The sequence below is a fragment of the Actinia tenebrosa genome, unplaced genomic scaffold (assembly GCF_029948245.1).
Source record: "Actinia tenebrosa isolate PJP-AT-01 unplaced genomic scaffold, QUT_ActTen_1.0 PGA_scaffold5__44_contigs__length_20552954, whole genome shotgun sequence".
In the NCBI taxonomy this organism is placed as follows: Eukaryota; Metazoa; Cnidaria; class Anthozoa; order Actiniaria; family Actiniidae; genus Actinia; species Actinia tenebrosa.
Window position 1 is genome coordinate 3,310,718 of NW_028292582.1, and position 21,064 is coordinate 3,331,781.

The 21,064-nt window shown below is 35.7% G+C and overlaps 2 protein-coding genes across 8 annotated transcripts in view; both read left to right on the forward strand.

Annotated features, from left to right (window-relative positions):
- LOC116302238 (uncharacterized) overlaps window positions 1-8,840 on the forward strand; it is a 130,455-nt gene extending 121,615 nt beyond the window's left edge. For 2 of the 5 annotated variants that reach the window (XM_089038440.1, XM_089038444.1), the window contains 2 exons: window positions 5,731-5,805; window positions 6,438-8,840. In XM_089038440.1, coding sequence (XP_088894566.1) covers window positions 5,731-5,805; window positions 6,438-7,303 — 941 coding nt within the window. In that variant the 3' untranslated portion in view covers window positions 7,304-8,840. Of the gene's footprint in view, window positions 1-2,951; window positions 3,016-3,593; window positions 3,660-3,992; window positions 4,113-4,771; window positions 4,871-5,244; window positions 5,324-5,730; window positions 5,806-6,437 lie in introns of all 5 variants that reach the window. The other 3 variants (XM_089038443.1, XM_089038442.1, XM_089038441.1) reach the window with 3 other exon arrangements.
- The window catches only part of LOC116290712 (cotranscriptional regulator ARB2A homolog), a 42,845-nt gene extending 22,330 nt beyond the window's left edge, over window positions 1-20,515 (forward strand). The window contains exons 1-12 of one of the 3 annotated variants that reach the window (XM_089038448.1): window positions 9,906-10,062; window positions 10,182-10,293; window positions 10,519-10,575; window positions 10,682-10,791; window positions 13,174-13,239; window positions 13,550-13,674; window positions 14,802-14,865; window positions 15,919-15,987; window positions 16,574-16,693; window positions 17,826-17,936; window positions 19,635-19,725; window positions 19,852-20,515. In XM_089038448.1, coding sequence (XP_088894574.1) covers window positions 10,278-10,293; window positions 10,519-10,575; window positions 10,682-10,791; window positions 13,174-13,239; window positions 13,550-13,674; window positions 14,802-14,865; window positions 15,919-15,987; window positions 16,574-16,693; window positions 17,826-17,936; window positions 19,635-19,725; window positions 19,852-20,453 — 1,431 coding nt within the window. In that variant the 5' untranslated portion in view covers window positions 9,906-10,062; window positions 10,182-10,277 and the 3' untranslated portion in view covers window positions 20,454-20,515. Of the gene's footprint in view, window positions 1-9,905; window positions 10,063-10,181; window positions 10,294-10,518; window positions 10,576-10,681; window positions 10,792-11,818; window positions 12,723-13,173; window positions 13,240-13,549; window positions 13,675-14,801; window positions 14,866-15,918; window positions 15,988-16,573; window positions 16,694-17,825; window positions 17,937-19,634; window positions 19,726-19,851 lie in introns of those variants that run through there. The other 2 variants (XM_089038447.1, XM_089038450.1) reach the window with 2 other exon arrangements.
- The last annotated feature ends 549 nt before the right edge of the window (window positions 20,516-21,064 follow it).

Below are 21,064 nucleotides of genomic sequence, written 5' to 3' on the forward strand. Positions count from 1 at the left end.
ATCTTCCTTTGATCGTCTACACACTTCTTTTCCTGGTCTCCTAATAGCCCAGCATCTTTCTTCGCTTGTTCGATCGCTCTTCCTATTGTGTGTGCTTTCTGCAACGTTAATTCATCCCCTTGTTATAGTAGTTTCTCGCGCAAATATCCGTCTGCACGCTTCTTAATCACCTGTTCCAGAATATTCTCATCTATCGTGTCTCCAAAGTCACATAAATTTGTCAAAACCCTCAATTCAGCTACAACCGTGTCTAACGTTTCATTCTCCTCCTGATAACGCATTCTAAACTCATATCTTTCAGCCCATTTATTTCGGTTCGGTCTAATTAGTACTCCGTTAAAACTTTAACAACATCAGCGACTTTCTCCGTTCATTTCATAAAAGCCTTAACTATTTTTCGAGAAGCTTGAAAGCATAAGCTTATAGATTTTGAAATTCAATTTTACCAGTTTACATCTGTTTTCATGTGTGAGAAAAGAACAACAAAAGTTTTCGTAAAAACAAAATTTACATTCATTTAAACTTGACAAGAACAACTGAGACAAAATAGAAAATAATGCAAAATGCAGTGCAAAATACAAAATAATAATTTTCTTTGTCAGTAAATTAGCATTTGTAAATGTTTTTGAATATTTTTTTAGCTTTTGAAAGTGAAGGACGAGGTACCGCTCTACAAATCTCTCAACAACACAAATTTAAGCTCATTTTTATAATCATGTACTAGGTCGAAAAGCTCAATAAACAGTTCAACATTTGGTATAATTTTATATGTCATTCAAGATTTGAATAAATTATCGGTAGAAAGATATAAAATTATTAAATAAAAGTCAATATGAAAGTACTCTTACCATAATAACAGGTGCACTTTTTTCGCACGTTTGACATTCTAGTTCGTTGCTCGTTTGCCGGTAATTTTAGGAATGTTATTTAGCTTTAAACTTTGTCAGAAATCTCTTGGATGTGTTTAATTTGTGGAATTCAAAAAGTGCTTAAATTTCAAATGACTTCTTTATATCATGTAGGAACTAGGAGTACTCTTACCATAATAACAAAACAAGTACACTTCTTGTGTTAGTTCGACATGCTTGATGCTCGTTTTTGCTATGTTTAAATTTAGCTATTAAAAAGAATTATAAACTTTGTCACACTCTTAGATTTGCTTAATTTGTGGAATTCAAAAAGTGCTTTTTCAAATGACTACTTTATATCATGTAGGAACTACGAGTACTCTTACCAAATTACCAAATTTGTTGCTCGTTTTGCGGGAATGTTGTAGCTATGTTATCTACTCTAAATAAAACAAAATAGAAAATGTCCTAACCTCTATCTTTACACATTGGCTAATTCTCTTCTTCCATGATTTTTTCCATATTTTTATGTTTCGTTTTTACAATTTTTACAACAACAAAAAAGTTAAAAAGCTCGCGTTAAAAAAAACGTCATGGTCCAAGTGACGTGTGATTTGAAAGCTCGACCAATCAGAAACGCGATGTACACCTGGCGGGCAACACTTTTAGCGTTACGCACAGGGTTCCCATGCGATGACCATGAAAACTTAGTTGCATAGTTAACCATATCCTATACCTATGGTGCTCCGCTACAAAGCTAAATACATCGGAAAAAATCTGGTAACATTTGGTCAGCTACGATTTCAAGCTCACGCCCCCTCATGTGAGCCCATACAAATTATGTCTCAAAAACACGGTTTTTGGATCTTTTCTCAAAATAATAACTATCTAGGCAAAAAACAGAAGTGGATTCAGTTAATTTAACTATTCACAGACTGTATTATATGGTTTAGATTGAATTCTATTGAAAAAAACCACCGTACTTTTTGAGTTGAATGAAACTGAACAAGAGGAAAGAGGGAATTCGGTTTCTGGTGTTGTTGCTGTTTAATCATGTAATTTTAACTTAATAATCTATGGATAAATGATTTAAGGATTTATTTTTCAGGCTGATAAAGATTACGTGCATGATGTGTGCCTCCCAGGGAATTTGAAGCTTTTAAAAAAAGCAATTTCGGTAAGAAGGTGACTATGTATCTATATTATTTCAGTTCAGGCTAAGGTTCTGTTAATATATCCGACTAACAAACCAATAATCCACTTCTGGTTTTGGAACGGCCTATTTTCTTTGTGCTACTATACCTGAGATGGTTTAAGGTACACACAGGTCATTCCCAAGCTAAAAAACGTTTTCCTTTTGCGACGTTTTTATTATCTTTCTTCTTCCAGGTCGATGCTGGTAAAAAGGAACCCCAAGGGTTTTTCTTCATGAGCGAAGAGGCTCTTTCTTTTAAAAAGCTGATTATTCTTATGCATGGTGGTGGTGCAGTACCTGCTGGCCAGTGGGCAAAAAGGTTTGTTAACTGGCTGACCCGTGGCTCGATCGCCGCTTATGAAAATTGTTTATTTTGTAAAAAAAAAAAATCATCCAAATCTGATACATATTTTACTTACCATTATAAAATTAACATAAAGATAGCTTTTTGTTCACTTGTGTTCTTGAACCCTCCCCATCCTTACACTGGAGATTTCACTATGTATCGATTCATATGGCATCCTTATTTTCTTTACCAGTGTTAAAAGGCACTTGAAATACAATATCTACAAAGCTTTTCGCTGTCGTATCACAGCGTGGGACAATCACAACCGACCTAGGCTCCAAACTAAGTGAAAGCCCAAAGATCGAATTAGAATTTAGAAGTTGATTTTTAAGGAGGGAGGAAAACCGGAGAACCCGGGGAAAAACCCTCGAAGCACAGGAGAGAACCAACAAACAACTCTACTCACATGCGACATCGAGATCGGCAGGACTCGAACTCGGGCCGCATTGGTGAGAGGCGGCGCATTATCAGCGCACGCCACCAGTTCTTCCCTAATATGAAGTCTTACATGCTCCAAGTCAAGTCTTAGGCTTTTACTTCTCTTTTTTCCCTTTTTATCTAGTGTAATCCTCAATGAAAATCTTGAAAGCGGGACGATGGTGCCATATATAGAGACAGCACTCAAGGTAAAGTACTCTTTTCTACTTTCGTTTTTTCTTTCCAGTAAAAGAACCATGTCGTTCTAAACAGGTTTCGTTGTAAATACGTTTCTTCGACTTTCTGAATTCTGTGTTAGATGAAGTTATTATTATCTCATCTCATCTCATCCCATCTCATTTCATCCCATCTCTTCTCATCTTATCTCTTATCATCTTTGCTCAACCCATCTCTTCCTGTGCCATTACATTCCATTCCATCCGGTCCCAGCCAAGGAACAATTTAATCTGGTCTAATCTGATTTACATGAGAATGGATATAGTTTCCCCCGGGGGAAAAAAGACTCTATTGTAGTATTTCCAGAGGATAAATAAAAAATGTGACGTCACGTGAATTCGCTCTAATGAAATAGGCGTCTCCCCGAGCATTCGCGCTGTTAAAGTAAGAGTTAAATTCCGGGTCTCACCGCTCTGTTTTGGGGATAGGCAGTCGGGGGTTCAAAGTTCTTCAGAATTCCTGTATCCAACCTCTTTTTCAAAATATTCAGGTAAGATCCGTTATTGTGTAATTGAATTATTTTTCATTTCATATTTGTATTTTATTACAGGAAGGATTTGGTGTGATTATTACCAATGGGAACGATAATGTAGACTCTAACAATAGACCTATTCAGGTACAGGGTTTGTTTGTATAGTTTTTCCTTCCTCCTCTCAAATTAACCCTAACTAATTAAAACTTGTTAGAGCTGTGCTCCGGGTTATACATGGACTGTATAACGGGTGCCAGATGCGCCTTCACATGCTTTCAGTTTGACCCTGTTGAGCTGCTCCCCTCCCCCTCTCCCACGCTGTACTTTGTGGTGGTGATTATATTAGCGATGACAATTGTTTTATTTATTTTTATTAGTAGTTACGAATATGCGAGTGGTGCTCTCTAATTAGTCAAACGATTCCTGATAAACTAGGTTCTTGAATTGACTGCTTCGGCTTTAAATTTTCATGATCAGGGTAGCGAATCCGCCCAGGATCACTTTGTATATGTCTGGAACAACTTCATCAAGAAGGCCAAGGCCGAGCACATCGTGATTGTTGCTCATAGTTTGGCTAAAGAAGTAGTTCTTCATGGCGTAAGTATGCTTTCTGTTGTTTTATTTAGTTATCTAAGCCGCATAAAAAACATAAAGCAACATAGCACGAGCGGAATCGTCACGGTGTTTCGTCGTCGCGACGAAGTAGGTTTTGGTAGACGTCAATCAAGTCATTTTCATTCCATTCCATAGGCAAGTGCACTAGAAAACTTTGTGCTTTTCGATATTGTCATGGAAACAATCCAACCATCCCTTACCAGCTGAACGGTGAATTTTGTTTCAGCCAATCATAGCGCGCTTAGCTGTTTTGCCACCGGCCCTCATTCCCAGGCTACTGTAACCCAACTTTTGCGTATTTTTCTGCTTTCTTTTGACTAAAATATAATAAACAAGCCTACAGCAAGCAGAAATATGGAAAAGAAGAAAAAGAACATTTTCACTTTACAGCCATGCTTGCTTCGTTCTTTCATGCTTAGGGCAGGTCATTTTGTCCACTCATGCTTCGCGCGCCGTGTTCACCTCAGCTGGTATGGCAAATTGCTAGTCTACCCCGTTAAGGGAGTGAGCGTTGCGTGACGACACTAAGAACGGCTGCGGGGAAGACTAGCAAATTAACACGATTTCGTGCAAGTTGAGAACGACGGTAGTACAAACCTTGCATTGGTAAAAGATATTTATAATGCACATTTTCTTTGTAGCTAAGGGAAATTGATGAAGCAAGGAGGCGGATCAAGGCAGTGGCATTCACATACACCACTATCGAGGAATTAAGAGAAATCAAAAGTTGGCTCAATGAGGTTAGTTGTCTTAATGCCTCCTCTCTCTTCTCACCTACACCCCTAGTCCAATCGTATATTCAGTGATAATATTACTTATTGACAACTATCAATATTATCATCTCGCATTCTGATGACTGATAAATTGATAGTTAGGGTGATAAAACTAAACTCAATTAGCCCCCCTCCCCCCCAAAAAAAATTTGGCCGGATCCGCCCTGAGGAGTGGGGATATGAAGTACCCACAACCTCTGTTCTTGAAGTGAAATCCTCGATTATTTGCTCACATATCTACAAAAGTAAAATTATAATCGCGTAACGAAATGGCGCCTTATTTTGGCGCCTCTTGGTTGCCATTTTTGCTACGACTGATGCAAAACGTTTTGCTTCATTAGAAATGGGTGTGTTCTGAGGAACCACTAGACACACCGGTGAAGATCGACTGTAAAGATGACTGTGACCAAGTGTCTGCAGGTATGTTTGACGATACTATAAAATGGGGAGGGCTACAATCATTTTTAAAAAGTTTATTGCTAAGTCAAAGCAATTTTCACCCAGAAATATTTTTATAACAAAGATTTTACTATCCAAATCACAAGTACTATCCAGCGCCATTGTTATTTAATTTTCGTCTTGTTTTACTTTTGCCGGCTATATTCACAAAGACCAATCAGCGCAGCGCCTGAAATTTCGAGGAATATGATTGGCTGTTCGGCACTGTCTAAAAATAGCTGATTACTGAAACACATCAGACGCCACCTTATACCAGATGGACACTTCTAGATGGATTTATACACGTGAGATTGGGAAGCACCATAAAAACAACAAGCTCACAATAAGATCAGAGCTGTTCGTTACTGTTTTTCTTCTTGATCTTTCAGGAACGAATAAATATACCATAACGTCTCACTTTGCCAAAGATTCGGTCTTCAAGTTTTTTAGAAAAAAACTAAGTGGTACGTACGTAAGCAATCACTGATCTATGGAGACATTTTCCGACGAAGGAATATATGGAGGGTGTGGATGAGGTTTAAAGTTAACTGAAAATTGGCCTAAAAATCAGTAGTTACCAGACAATCGGGTACCCAAAATCTACACCCCCTTATATCCATCATTTATGTTTTATACACCGATGAAGCTCAAACTAGTATACTTCCTCTAGTTTCGTTTCACCTTCCTACTGAGTTGGTTGCCAAGGTTTGATTTGTTTGAGCTGTTACATATACCACATCCCTAGGACCCAGTCCATATGGCCTACGTCATACAAAAACGAATTCCTATTTCCTCGAAAATCAAAAAGAAAAAAAGAGAAAAAAAAAAAAAAAAAAAGAAAGAAAGGAAAAAAAAAGGAAAAAAACAAAACAAAACAAAACAAAACAGCAACAACAACAACAACAAAAAAAAACAACAAACAAAACAAATAAAAAAGAAACAAACAAACAAACAAACAAATACAAACCACACAGCAATCTTAAAATTTTTAAAACTGAGTTTCATTTACTGTGTAACTTTTGAGAAGAAGGATCTCGTGTCGTTACTAGTAGTTAACTTACATGATCTTTATTAATTCAATTTCATTTACAAGCAGATGCAGCAGCAGAAGATGATTCCAGCTTCATTAAACCTACGCAGTTCAGCTTGATATCTCCGCAGCATCGGCCGCATGAACTAGAATTGGTATATAAGATGACCAGTAGCCGTAAAGGACTTGCCGTGATTGTCAACATCAACAACTTTCAAAACGCAAAATATGAGAAAAGGGAAGGCTCAGAAAAGGATAAAGAGGGGCTTGTAAAATTATTTAAAGAGCTGGACTTTGAAACCGAAACGTTCGTTGACCTCGCTAAAGAAAAACTCTTGGATGAATTCAAAGACATTACTACCAAGGATGGTTTCAAAGCCTACGACTGCTTAATTGTCTGCATCATGAGTCACGGGGATGAAGACTATTTCTTTGCCGGCGATAGAAAGGAGATCAAAATCCAAAGCATCCAACAAATGTTTAATAACAAAAACTGCGAGGCACTTTGCGGAAAACCCAAGCTTTTTTTTATTAACGCCTGTAGAGGAGAACCTGCTGATCCTGGAACAGAAGTCAAGGAAAGTGGGTCCAAATCGTTAGTAAAATATCAACCTCCGCCAGAGTCAGAAGCCGACATTGCTGTCGAGAATAGTGGTAGGGAAACTACGGCAGAAAATGCGGATATGCTCACTGCATTCGCCAGCGTTGAGGGGTACTCTTCTCATCGTCATGAAGAGGAAGGGAGCTGGTTCATTAGCAGCTTGATAAAGGTTTTTAAAGAAAATGCTGGTGTGGAGGATGTGATGAGCATGCTGACTCTAGTGAATAAAGAAGTGAATTCTAAAGGAAGACTGGGGAGAAAGCAAGTTCCAGAATCAAAAAACACTTTGACTAAAAAAGTATATTTTTGGCCAGGAATGACATTTAAATAATATTGAAATTTGAACAGTCAGGTTGTCGTGTTGCTCCATTCATTCTTCTTAGAACTATCAAACGTCCTGTAGTAACTGCTAACACTGTAATTTTTCCTTATTAGGCCTATTCGTATAGGAAATCGCACGATCTCGATTGTACGAGAAGATCGTGCGATTTTTTGTTTATAGTTCACTCAACAAAATTTCAGTAAAAATTGCTAAGCGACGCCGTTCGTCTTTGTCTATTTGGCGGCCGATGTTCAGTCCATCGCCCAACTGAAATGCATAAAAAAGATTAGTTCTTACGGCTTTAAAATTTTATTTATATGTTTTTTAAGTACAAAATGATAGAAAATAATTGTTTTGACATTGTTTTGGCCGTGTTGCCATAGCGACTTAATTCAGTACTCCTACGGAGTACAATTAGCGCTATAATTGTACTCCTCTCGACCAATCAGAGTCGAGTAATTTTGTTGAGTGTACTATAATAGAATATACGGTACCAGTCTGGTCCCCATATCTCGTCAAAAATATACACGCTTTAGAAAAAGTGCAACGCAGAGCTTCTAGATTAGCGCTTCGTCAAAGAAAAGGGGAAAAGTCCTACGAAGACAGGTGTAAGCAATTGGGGTGCACCAAATTTTCTCTTAGGAGGGAATATTTATCTTTAAATAGAGTGCTATAAGATCGTCTTTGGTCACAGTCACCTCAAGTTTCACGATAACTTTGAAGCTTAAATCCACTACAGCAAATCACTCTTTTAAACTTTATCAGTGATGCAAGCAAAAGTTAATTGCTATAAAAGCTCATTTTTCATAAGAATCATCCAATCTTGGAATAACCTAACTAAGAAAGTAGTTGAGGCCGACAATTTTTCTGCAATTAAAAAATGAGCTGAAAGTTCATTTAAGTATTTAATTTAGTAGAGTGCACGCACTAAAACCGTGAACATTAAATAGTACTAATTAGTACTATTTCATACAGAATCCTTTGTTTTCTATTGTTTAATTATCACTATTTAGTGCTAAAAATTAGTATTTGCTTCAAGGATTTAGTGTGAGCACTCTATTTTTATTTATTTTCAATTGAGATTTATTACACTTTGTTTCACGGGTTTTTGAAAACCACTCTATAGAGTGCAAACAATATAACCGTGAAACTTTAGTGAATGATAAATAGCACAATTCCATACAAATTCCATTGTTTTTTATTGTTTAATTAGCACTATTTTGTACTATTTAGGATTAATTGTTTGCACTCTAGTAAACAATAAGTTCTATATAACAATTATTCGCCGAAGGCGAAGTGCCACAGAGAAATACGACACGGCAATGTTTGATATGTATATCGGCGAATAATAACCGAAACGAAGTTGAGGTAATTATTCTCGATATTCACTGAGCCTGAGGTGAATAATCATTTTAGTATAAATACACAGGCGATACTCTCAAAAAAAGGAAAAAAAGAAGATTGCCCGACTTTCTGCTAAAGTGGTTAGCCACCTTAAACACTGTAAGCTTTGAATTGAATAAATGTTAATTTTCCGGATTTCCAATTTATCTCTCACACTTTTATCTATTAAACTGGGGTCCCAGTACTGCCACACGTCAAAAAATGCCCAATGTGCCATGGAAAGATTTTTTAATGAGTGTGAAACATATGCCATATAGACAGCACGCCCTGGCCGACAAGGACATGGTACGACATGCCGTTACATTATTTTTATTTTATTTTATTTTATTTTATTTTATTCCATTCTATTCCATTCTATTCCATTCTATTCCATTCTATTCCATTCTATTCCATTCTATTCCATTCTAGTCCATTCTATTCCATTCTATCATTCTATTCCATTCTATTCCATTCTATTCCATTCTATTCCATTCTATTCCATTCTATTCCATTCTATTCTTCTATTCCATTCTATTCCATTCTATTCCATTCTATTCCATTCTATTCCATTCTATTCCATTCTATTCCATTCTATTCCATTCTATTCCATTCTATTCCATTCTATTCCATTCTATTCCATTCTATTCCATTCTATTCCATTCTATTCCATTCTATTCCTTCTATTCCATTCTATTCCATTCTATTCCATTCTATTCCATTCTATTCCATTCTATTCCATTCTATTCCATTCTATTCATTCTATTCCATTCTATTCCATTCTATTCCATTCTATTCCATCTATTCCATTCTATTCCATTCTATTCCATTCTATTCCATTCTATTCCATTCTATTCCATTCTATTCCATTCTATTCCATTCTATTCCATTCTATTCCATTCTATTCCATTCTATTCCATTCTATTCCATTCTATTCCATTCTATTCCATTCTATTCCATTCTATTCCATTCTATTTTATTTTATTTTATTTAGCATTTACCTCACATCAAATCATAGTTTAAAAAAATGAAAAATATAAACAAATTACAAGCAGATGAGATTACGAAACCTGTGACGGTATCCCTTACCTCTCTCTTAAACTCGAAATAACTTCCGGTCCCATCGTGTTTCAGTTCAATCAAATAAACACAATACGTTGAATTACGGCTATGAAATCAGTAAAACAAATATCTATGGGTTGCCTGTGTTAAATTACATTCCATTTTCACTCGTCAAATGAGAGGAACGCCTTGACAAAATGCTGAATCGAATGTGAAACCAAACAAACCAGGGAAATTCCCCGAAACTACTTCACAGTTGCGTGGTTGTTTCTAAGGTTTTATCTTCCTCGTTTTGTCTAACATTCCTGCTTCTTTTAGTCGTTAAGGTAAGACTTTACATCATCATTTCATTGTACAAGGTCTAGTCTGTAATATTCAAGTAGTGTAAAGTTTTTTAAATCGTCTGTGAAATATTAATTTGAATTTTTGATCGCAAATTTTCCAGTCTTGTGGTTTCTTGGAACCCAACGAGTACAAAGACTCGTGTACAGCCGAGTTTTACAGAAGTCACTTGAGTTTTTGTCCGAAAGAGAGACAAAGAATGGCTATGGGTAACTGTAAGTATTACATATTGGGCCAAACATTGTACTACTTTGTACCATGAAATTTTCATTGCTGTACCACGAACGTTTCCTTAGAATTATCTTAGATATTTGAGCTGTAATGCCTACTACATTATTTAAACGATATTGGAAAACCAGGTCAAACTAGCTTCTTGTCACTTAAATCTTAATGGGCATGCTCAAGATAAGTTAATAAATATCTTCTTTTTTGTGGGACAGTTTTAGGAACAAGCAAATCAAGGCTGTCGATCAATGATTTTGGCTATCAATTCAAGGGTGAGTAAGCTTATTTTGCTATGTTAGGTGAATGATATCTTGGTGTAAAGGAAGCTTAATCTTGATTGCCAGTTACTTAATTTTGCATTTTATTGTTTGTTCACAGAGGTTGATGGTCTACATGTACTTCTGGATGAGGAGGGTAGACGCTTTGAATTTGATGTGTTTGGAGGTGACAGAGCAAAGAACCAAAATAGATATGAAGATCTAGGAGAGGTAATACTAAATATGATATGTAAAGCTTTGTACAAAGCTGTTTTCAGAATATGCTGTGTCCATAGGTAAGACAAACTTTTAATGTATTTATTTCATAATTTTCATCAATGATACGTTTATGGAAAGCGTAGTTTGCATAGCCGTAAGCACTAGCCAAGGGTGCTCGAACCTCTTACCAATATAATCTTGGATTGCTCAAAACTTGGTATAAACATATATATATATATATATACACTCGATTGCAGAAACATTGTAGTATACATTTATACATTTATACAGATACCTAATGAGATGCATATTGCAATTTTACTTTTCTAACCCTCAAAACCAATTGATTTATAATCTGTAGGATGTAAAACACGAGAATAAAATATTATGACGTTCACTGAATGAAGCAAATAATAGATAAAGCGAGTTTTCTGTTTTGCATATCATTAAATATACTGAATAAATTAGGTATTTGTATAAATGTATACTACAACGTTTCTGCAATCAAGTGTATATATATATATATATATACACTCGATTGTAGAAACGTTGTAGTATACATTTATACATTTATACAAATATTTAATGAGATGCATGATGCAAAATAACCATTTTCAATGCTTACAACCCACTGATTTATAATCTGTACGATCTAATAGACAAGAAAAATATATTTTGATAGTCATTGAATGAAACAAACAATAAATAAAGCGATTTTTCTGTTTTGCATATCATGAAATATACTGAATAAATTAGATATATGTATAAATGTATACTACAACGTTTCTGCAATCGAGTGTATATATATATATATATATATATAATTAATTGATTATGTATACTTTTTCTATATAAATGATAGTAACGAATATTCTTATCATTAAATCCCCTGAAGAGTGGAGCAATTCACGAAACAGGCTTGTCGGGAAAAATGTTGTCTTGACTTTTTCTTCTCAAACAAATATATATATATATATATATATATGAGTAGGGCTAGCTTGTTGGTTCTCTCCTATGCATCAAGGGTTTTTATGTTATTACTCTTTCCTCTGGTGCCTTTCTTGAAGTTGTTGTGTTCAATAACATTTTAGGAGTATTATGGTATAAATAATTGTATACATTGTATAAATTGCCAACATAAACCATCTCAGTGTACATGTATCATCTCATTTGCATGGTGACATATAATGGAACAAAAAAATACGATCACCAAGACGGCGGCCAGTCTCGCCCACATACAAAAGATTACAGTAGGTACATTTGATACAATATAACAACATTAGAAGTGGTACAAACAAAATGGTCAGTGATTTTAACAGTGGATTTAGGACCGACAACAGAAGTAGGAGAGGCTATATGAGGACAATTATAAGAACGTTTATGAGAACGGCGAAAAGTAGTAGGTTCTTTGTCAGAGGGAAGAACTCCATTGACCAAGAAAGAACGAAGATTATGATCACGTTTATAAGAAAAAAGAGGGCGGTTGTTGAAAATAGCAGAAGTGCGAGTATCAGAGTCAAGCAGAGAAAAGTTGCGGTTAACAATGGGTTTAATGGAATTATTAATAGGTGTCTTGGTGATCGCATTTGCAATCATCTTTATGATATTCGCAATAACGATCCCACCAATCCAGTTTCCCGCCAATTTAATCAAGCTAACCATTCTTTTTCTGACTTCCTTGCTTTTTCTTCAATTAACGGCAACAGTGATTGTTGCAAGACTAAAGAAATGTGGCTTATTCACCTATTGGGCACTCCTAGTCCCAACAGGATTAATAAACGCTTTGCTTTCATTTAACCTTTTCTTTTGTCTTTTGATTGTTTGTTTTTGTTTCCTTGCCTACCTTGTTCTCAATGGTTTTTGTCTTATTCTATCATATAAACGCTCCTGTCTACCACCTCTTTCTCTTTTACTCCGACGAAGGACTAGTGTCCGAAACATCAGTAAGTTTATTCATCTTTTCACAGTGTATTATTTACCTTTTTATCATTTTTATCACTGCTACATAGCTAGTAATTGTTTCACAGATAAATGGAGTGCACTTAATTAAGCTATTATAGTTTATAGAATACATATAGTTATGTAGATATATTTTTATCCTGGCCAACCCTAATAAGTTGGTTTGGAGTTTAAAAATCATTTTCAGTGTGCATGCAATTTTATCCTGAATTTCTCACCTTCTTTTGTTTAACCCTTCCTTTGTTCTTAATTAAACAATTAAGACAGTGAGAAATTTGGGATAAAATTGCATGCGCACTGGAATCGATTCTTAAACTCCGAACTTGGTTATTAACCCCCCCCCCCATTATCAGTGCAGCAATACATTCAAGGGCTGCTGTCTTTTTTGTCCATGTTGTGGTTATATCTTGATATCTTCACTGATTATTATTTCAGGCTATTACAGAATATGTCTATGAATACCTTGAAAACAAGCTTGACCTTGAGAAAGTTACCATTCCAGTAAGATGAATACAAATTCTTTTATCATTTAGTATGTATGTACATAAAGTAGTAACAGAATGGACTCTATTCTCATTCATTCTTCTTTCCATCTCATTCTCACTAGTCCCATTTTTTCTTATTTGCTTCTCATCTCTATTTCATTTATTCTTGTTTGCATTCATTCTCGTTTTCTCTCTTATTACCATTCTCTGTTATTTACATTTCATTGTCCTTCTCTCTATTCTTATTCAATGTTATTAACTAGCATTTTATTCTCATCCACTGTATTCCCATTCTCTCACTATTTTCATTCATTCTAATTGTGCAGGTTGATGCTCGTCCAAATGAACCCAAAGGATTTTTCTTCATGAGTGAGGATGCTCTAAAATCTGATAAACTGATGATTCTCATCCATGGCAGTGGTGTGGTACGAGCTGGTCAATGGGCAAGAAGGTTTGACATATATCATTAGTGTCACAAGCATAAACATAAACACAGACATAAGGGTATCAAGCCCACTCACTTCTCTGTTGACGTCCTCACTGCGACATAAACACAAGAATCAAAGCATTCTCTTTCTTCTTATGCTTCTGCTTTTGCTTATGTTGCCTAATATGTCATAGTTAGGACGTGTTCTTATGCTTAAATGCTTATGCTTATGTCATAGTGAAAACCACGCTTTAGGGATGAGATCAAAACAAGTGACCATCTTACTGACCATTTTCATAATGATAACAGTTGATAAGGGAATAAAATCTAAGTTAAAAAGTATTGGTGGCAATAAGCTTTTTCATATGAAATGATACATATTATACTTGTTAGAATAAATTATGGGATTTTGAAAAAGACAGAAAATATTATGTAAGAAATATAATGGGAATAGGGCGTTTTCCTCATATGCCAATTAAACTGGATATCTTCTTCATTATCCTGATTTTGAAAGTCAAATCACAGGTAGGAATGAATGTCTTGCATTCCTATATTGAACCCTCTTTTTAACCTTGCCTCTTCATGCTCTGTACAGCCCTCTTTCCCTCAATGCTACACTGAACATCAAAAGCATAACATATAACATGACAAGACATGGCATGACATAACAATGATGTCATATGATGTCATGTTACATTTAACACAATGTGATGTGACAGACACAAGTCAGAGAAAAACGTTTGAGCATGCGTGCATCTCAGCACGGTTTCTAAGAATTTAGAAGAGTTTTAGTGAGAAAATAAATGTTTGTTTTCTCCAAGTATACAAAACATTTTGCGAGTATACTTTTGTGAGACCAAGATGCTGTAATTTAACGAACACAATATGAAAGAATTAGCCTTAACTTTCAAGCATGGACACTAAGATTTGGCATTTTGTTAAGTCCAATTCATCAGGCATGTTCGAAAGTCAAAATATATCTTTTACAATAACATGAAGATGTTTTGACTAATTTGCATAAAGATTCAGAGCATGTACAGACGTTTTTCACTTGCGTCAATGTGACGTGAGGATGATGATGAAGTTTAACTTTTACAATAAACAATATTATTGCACTCAGCTAACTTTATTCATTTTTACTATTAATACAGCTTGATCATCAATGACAGTTTTGAAAGTGGGACAATGGTTCCATATATTGAAAAATCAATTAAGGTATGTGATAACTTTTTTATTGAATGCTAATAAAATACCATAATATCCGTTAACCATTTCTACCAGTTAGACTTTCCTGATCGTATAATTTTATTATTTCCCATTGATATTTGCTGGATTACCCTATGTTTTTTAATTTTTTTTTTTAATTTTCTATTTTATTTATATTCCCATCTTCATTCAAGCTTTATTCTCTTATATACTGTTTATCCTTCTTATTCTTATTCTTATTCTTATTTTAATTATCATTTTGGAAATTAATAAATGACCCAATGCTTTATGTTACATGAAATTCTATTGTGTAGTTCATTAAATAATCCAAAAATTATCCATAACCCCCTCTGAATGAAGGATTTTTTCCAGAAACGTTAACCCCAAACCCTCAGAAATTCCAACTTCCTTCCATAAAACTCTTTTGTTCTTTCTCTGACCCCCTACCCCTCCCTACCCCTCAGAAATTCAAAATTCCTCTGTGGAGGGAGGGGGGCAGGGGGTATGGATAATTTCTGGAGCTACACATTTCAATTATACATGAAATATCGGATTTCAATTTAAACAAAAGCATAGTTGTTAAAGTTATGAAAAAAGTTCTTGTAAAGTTTTTTAGGTATTTATATAAATTACTTCAAAAAATGAAATACAAAAGAGGGGTACTGACATATATTGTTAAGTTTCAAAGCTATGAGAGTTTGAAGAAGTGAACAAAAGCTTGTTTCTTTGATATTTTGCACCCTTTTTCATTTTGGCTATAAAAACATTTGCATGACGTTATCATAATGAGCGCCCAGGCTCCAAACTTATGTGTAAAAAGGATGTGTGCAAGCAATACCCATGTACGTCCTTATAAAAAGGATTCGTTATTTGTTTTTGTATGCTTAAGCATAGTTAACTATGCCTTAAAGTAGAACATGGTACAGCTTCGACACAACTGTGAACCTGTCTTACCATTTCCCACTTCAAAACTACTCTACATTGTAACATCACATGAAGCAGGGTGATCATATATATTCCATACTCAATAATATTCAAGAAATTATCATGTTTTTTCCCCAGGAAGGTTTTGGTGTGCTTATTACTAATGGTAATCATAATTATGATGAAAAACTGCACAAGCGCATTAAGGTACTCCTCCTTTTGCTATGTTATGTTTTTCATTTTATGTTTTCTTTTTACGTTCCTTATTTTATGTTTTCTTTCCAAACATAAACATTTCAGAACTGAATTCAACATAAGACCTAATCCACTTGGACGTAAAGTTTTGCCTATTTCAGACCACATTTCTTTCTCTGGAGAATAAGTTTTTTGTTTGAGTTGTGTCCATATTCATGTGTCTTCTCATGTGCAAACATTAAACGAAGAAAAAATACTCTAGGGAATGACATATTTAAATCTAAATTGAAATCTAATTTAAATCTATCTACTAAGTAGCTACCTATCTAGTCTAACTTTTAAGTTAAATCAAAGGTAGTTTGTACTTTTATGTCATATTTCTGTACTGAATAATATTGATTGATTGACATTGGCCTGAAATGGGAAAACAGTGGATTACTATTGCAAATTTTGGAATTTGATGGCATCACTTTGATTCTATGCTCCCCAGTACACGTGCAGTACTTTAAACATCTAACGATCTGAATTCCAGTCATCGTCATTAATGCTTAATTATGTTTCCCAATAACACTGACATGGCCTAACATGTCTTTCACAGGGCAGTGAGAATCCCCAGGATCACTTTGTTTATGTCTGGAACAACTTCATCAAGAAGGCCAAGGCCAAACACATCGTGATTGTTGCACATAGTTTTGGTGGGGTAGTAGTTCTTCATGGTGTAAGTATTTTGCTGCCTTACCTCTTAAAGATGCAACTAATTTGATAGTGATAAAGCGTTTTCACTCACGTGAGAAGGCAGCCATAAACAATAGAAACTTTCTGCACAGTACTTGCATAAAAATAGAGTTCAGTTCCCGGAGGATAGAAAATGTATTGTTTTGGTACCCCATAATGGTCGCTGTGACGTCACATGAAAACGCTCTATACTTTGTATATTATTTTTATGATATTTAAACTCATGGCTATTTTCCATCATGTTAATTGCATTTCAGTCCCGTTCTCATCTGTTTGGGCACTAGCATGAATTGGGTGACATGTGCTTCAAGTGCACTGTCTCTTATCTCTTCCTCTGTCTTATTGTTTCCTTTCAAATCATTTCTACTCTCATTCCCATTCTCATCTCTTTGGGCACTGGCATGAATTGGGTGGCATGTGCTTCAAGTGCACTGTTTGGTTTTGGGTGTTGGGTGTTGTGCTTTGGGTGTTGGGTTTTGGGTGTTGGATGTTGTGTGTTGGGAATTGGGTGTTGGGGTTTGGTTTTGGGTGTTGTGCATTGGGTGTTGCATGTTGGGTGTTGGGTGTTGGGTGTTGGGTGTTGGTTTTGGGTGTTGGTTTTGGGTGTTGCATGTTGGGTGTTGGGTGTTGCATGTTGGGTGTTGGGTGTTGCATGTTGGGTGTTGCATGTTTGGTGTTGGGTGTTGCATGTTGGGTGTTGGGTGTTGGTTTTGGGTGTTGGATGTTGGGTGTTGGGTGTTGCTTTTTGGGTGTTGGGTGTTGGGGTTTGGTTTTGGGTGTTGGGTGTTGCGTGTTGTGCGTTGCGTGTTGGGTGTTGTGTATAGATTGTTTATTGTGGTGTGGTGTGGTGTTGTGTTGAGTGTTGCAAATAGGTACAGGAAGGATGTAAAATATATTTTTTTCCCTCAACTTCCAAAGCCCATCTCATTTTATCCCATTTTATCTATATATCTATTTCATCCTGTCTCATATATATTTGATCACATTCTGTGCCATCTCTTTTCATTTCATTTCTTGCTTGTCAGTGTTACGGTATGTCTTTTCGTTTAACTGCTATGAGTGAGTCTCGTACGTTTTCTCACTCAAAGAGTTCCTTTACTGTGGTGTTGTTTTAGTTAAGAAACATCAAAGAAGCTAAGCAACGCATCAAGGCTGTAGCTTTTACAGATTCTGTTCACAGTGTTGGCCACTACGAATCAAGAGATATCAAACAGTTTTTCAAAAAGGTAGTAACTAGAGTAAAAAAAGTTTGACTTTGAAAAGCTCTTGGTACGAACCACAGGAAACCCAATTTAGATAAAAATACTAGACGAAAATAAATATGTTTTTCATGGTTCTCCTGTTAGCATGTATTATTCAGCGCACTTTCTTAGCCTCGTACCCAATTTGAATAATATTTTCCAAATATTCTTTGCTTCTTGCACTTTTATCTAAATTGGGCTCCCTGTGTATAGACTTGCATTGCTTTGATCTTTGTTGAGTTTCATATCGTGGAAGACGAGTAAGAGTATCTGCATTTCCCAGTGATTTTTTATCATTCGGTCAAAATCGGGCTGCATTTGTCGAGCTCAATGGCATCATACTACTGCATATACTTATTTCAATAAAGTTAGTCACCGAAAACCTAGAAAGCTGAGATCACTGAGAATCATAGGAAACAAGTCATTTCATACAAGTAAAGCTTTTTTGATACAAACTGCAGCTTGAGGATGCTCAGAAGAGGTGAGACTGTAACTGGTAAAGATGTGCAAGTACATCAATAGTTATCAAGCGGTTGAAACATGTAAAATGTATCTACCCATAATAATAATAATAATGATAATAAGGAATAATTTATATAGCGTTGATATCCTTAAGTTCAAAGACGCTTTACAATATAAAAATGTGACTCAATAGATTTAAAATTGAAAATAAATTTAAGAAAAGAATTACTATTTCATGAATAAGAGTGAGTAATAAAACATGCCCATAATACATATCATTATCAACATATTTCAAATAAAATTCATTGCATTTCAATATATACATTACACATTTTTAAAATTCAAATAACAATACATTGATTTAGATTGGTTAAAATAGGTAAGATTTTTACATATTGAAAACTCGTGTGAATAAAAAGGTCTTGAGACCACACTTAAAACTAGAAATTGTTTCGCAAGATCGAAGGGATGGAGGTAGGCTGTTCCATAACTCAGGAGCAGCAACTGCAAAAGCTCTCATATTTCTTTAGCCTGAAAGAGCCTTTGGTTAAGAGGTTCGCTGATGAAGATCTGAGAGAGCGAGAAGGCATATATAAATCCTTGTATAAATCCATAGTAATCCTTGTCGATGTCAGCTTTGTCACTTTTCAGGTGGCTAACTTTATTGAAATACTGAGTATATGTAAAATTGTTCATTTTATCCAGCCTGGTCAACAGTTTTCCGGTTTCCCCAGTCCTCCCACTCGATATGAAACTCAGTAATGTCTCGTATACATAAATCTCAAAGTCAATACAGACATTAATATGGTGCATGTATCAGTAGGTTAGGTCAGAAAAAGGATAAATTTTATTGTTACCTAAAAACAAAAGTCAGGGCAAAGCTAATTTACAGAGCGAATTGGAATTTAGGTTTTGCGCCGGCAGAGGGAGGAAAACCGGAGAACCCGCGGAGAAATACAGGAGAGATACCTAACAGATGTACTCGCATGGGATGCCGACTACAGGAATCGAACCGGAGACCCCAAAGAGTGTACTACCACTACTCGCCGTCCTTTCAGTATTTTTTTTTTGCTATTTCAACAGCTGACTCTAGTTTTCTCTAACAGACTATGAGAGCTAGACCAGCAATAGCATAGCCAATCAGAACGCACGATATGCAGTCCACTAGCTTGTTTATAAAATATCACTAATGGTAATTCACTGCTCTTCATTCCCGATCAGAGAACAAGAAACTGGATTTCGTCGAGAGAACCACTGGACACTCCAATACGTTCGTACTATAAAGACGACACTTGTGAACTAGTATCTGCAGGTATGTGTATGGAAAGATAAAGATGTAGGCCAGATGGTGTTGAGGGTTATAAATGTTTGCCTAAAGTACACTTTTTTATCTATATATTATTTCAGTAAAATATGGGTTTATATTTTCCTTCTGTAGGCACGACAGAACACGTCTGGACATCACACTGTGCTAAAGATTCGGTCTTTAAATTTTTTAATGAAAAACTGGATGGAAAAGGAAAGGATAATGATAACAACGAGATGAAGACCACCGGGGAAAAAACCGGGGGAAAAACAACTGAACAACCAGGAAAAGATAACAAGGTGACTGGAGAAACTGAACAACCAGGAAAAGATAACATGGTGACTGAAGAAACTGAACAACCAGGAAAAGATAACAAGGTGACTGAAGAAACTGAAGAACCAGGAAAAGATAACAAGGTGACTGGAGAAACTGAACAACCAGGAAAAGATAACATGGTGACTGAAGAAACTGAACAACCAGGAAAAGATAACAAGGTGACTGAAGAAACTGAACAACCAGGAAAAGATAACAAGGTGACTGGAGAAACTGAACAACCAGGAAAAGATAACATGGTGACTGAAGAAACTGAACAACCAGGAAAAGATAACAAGGTGACTGGAGATGGTTTGAATACTGGGAGAAAGGGAGAAGAAACTGTACGACAAGGAAAAGATGACATGGTGAGAGGAGATGATTTGATTACTGGGACACTGGGAGAAGAAACTGAACAATAAGGAAAAGATAACATGGCGAGGGGAGATGTTTTGATTAATCGGACACCGGAAGACGAAACTGTACAACCAGGAAAAGATAACAAGGTGACTAGAGAAACTGAACAACCAGGAAAAGATAACATGGTGACTGAAGAAACTGAACAACCAGGAAAAGATAACAAGGTGACTGAAGAAACTGAACAACCAGGAAAAGATAACAAGGTGACTGGAGAAACTGAACAACCAGGAAAAGATAACAAGGTGACTGAAGAAACTGAACAACCAGGAAAAGATAACAAGGTGACTGAAGAAACTGAACAACCAGGAAAAGATAACAAGGTGACTGAAGAAACTGAACAACCAGGAAAAGATAACATGGTGACTGAAGAAACTGAACAACCAGGAAAAGATAACATGGTGACTGAAGAAACTGAACAACCAGGAAAAGAAAACATGGTGACTGAAGAAACTGAACAACCAGGAAAAGATAACATGGTGACTGAAGAAACTGAACAACCAGGAAAAGATAACATGGTGACTGAAGAAACTGAACAACCAGGAAAAGATAACAAGGTGACTGAAGAAACTGAACAACCAGGAAAAGATAACGAGGTGACTGGAGAAACTGAACA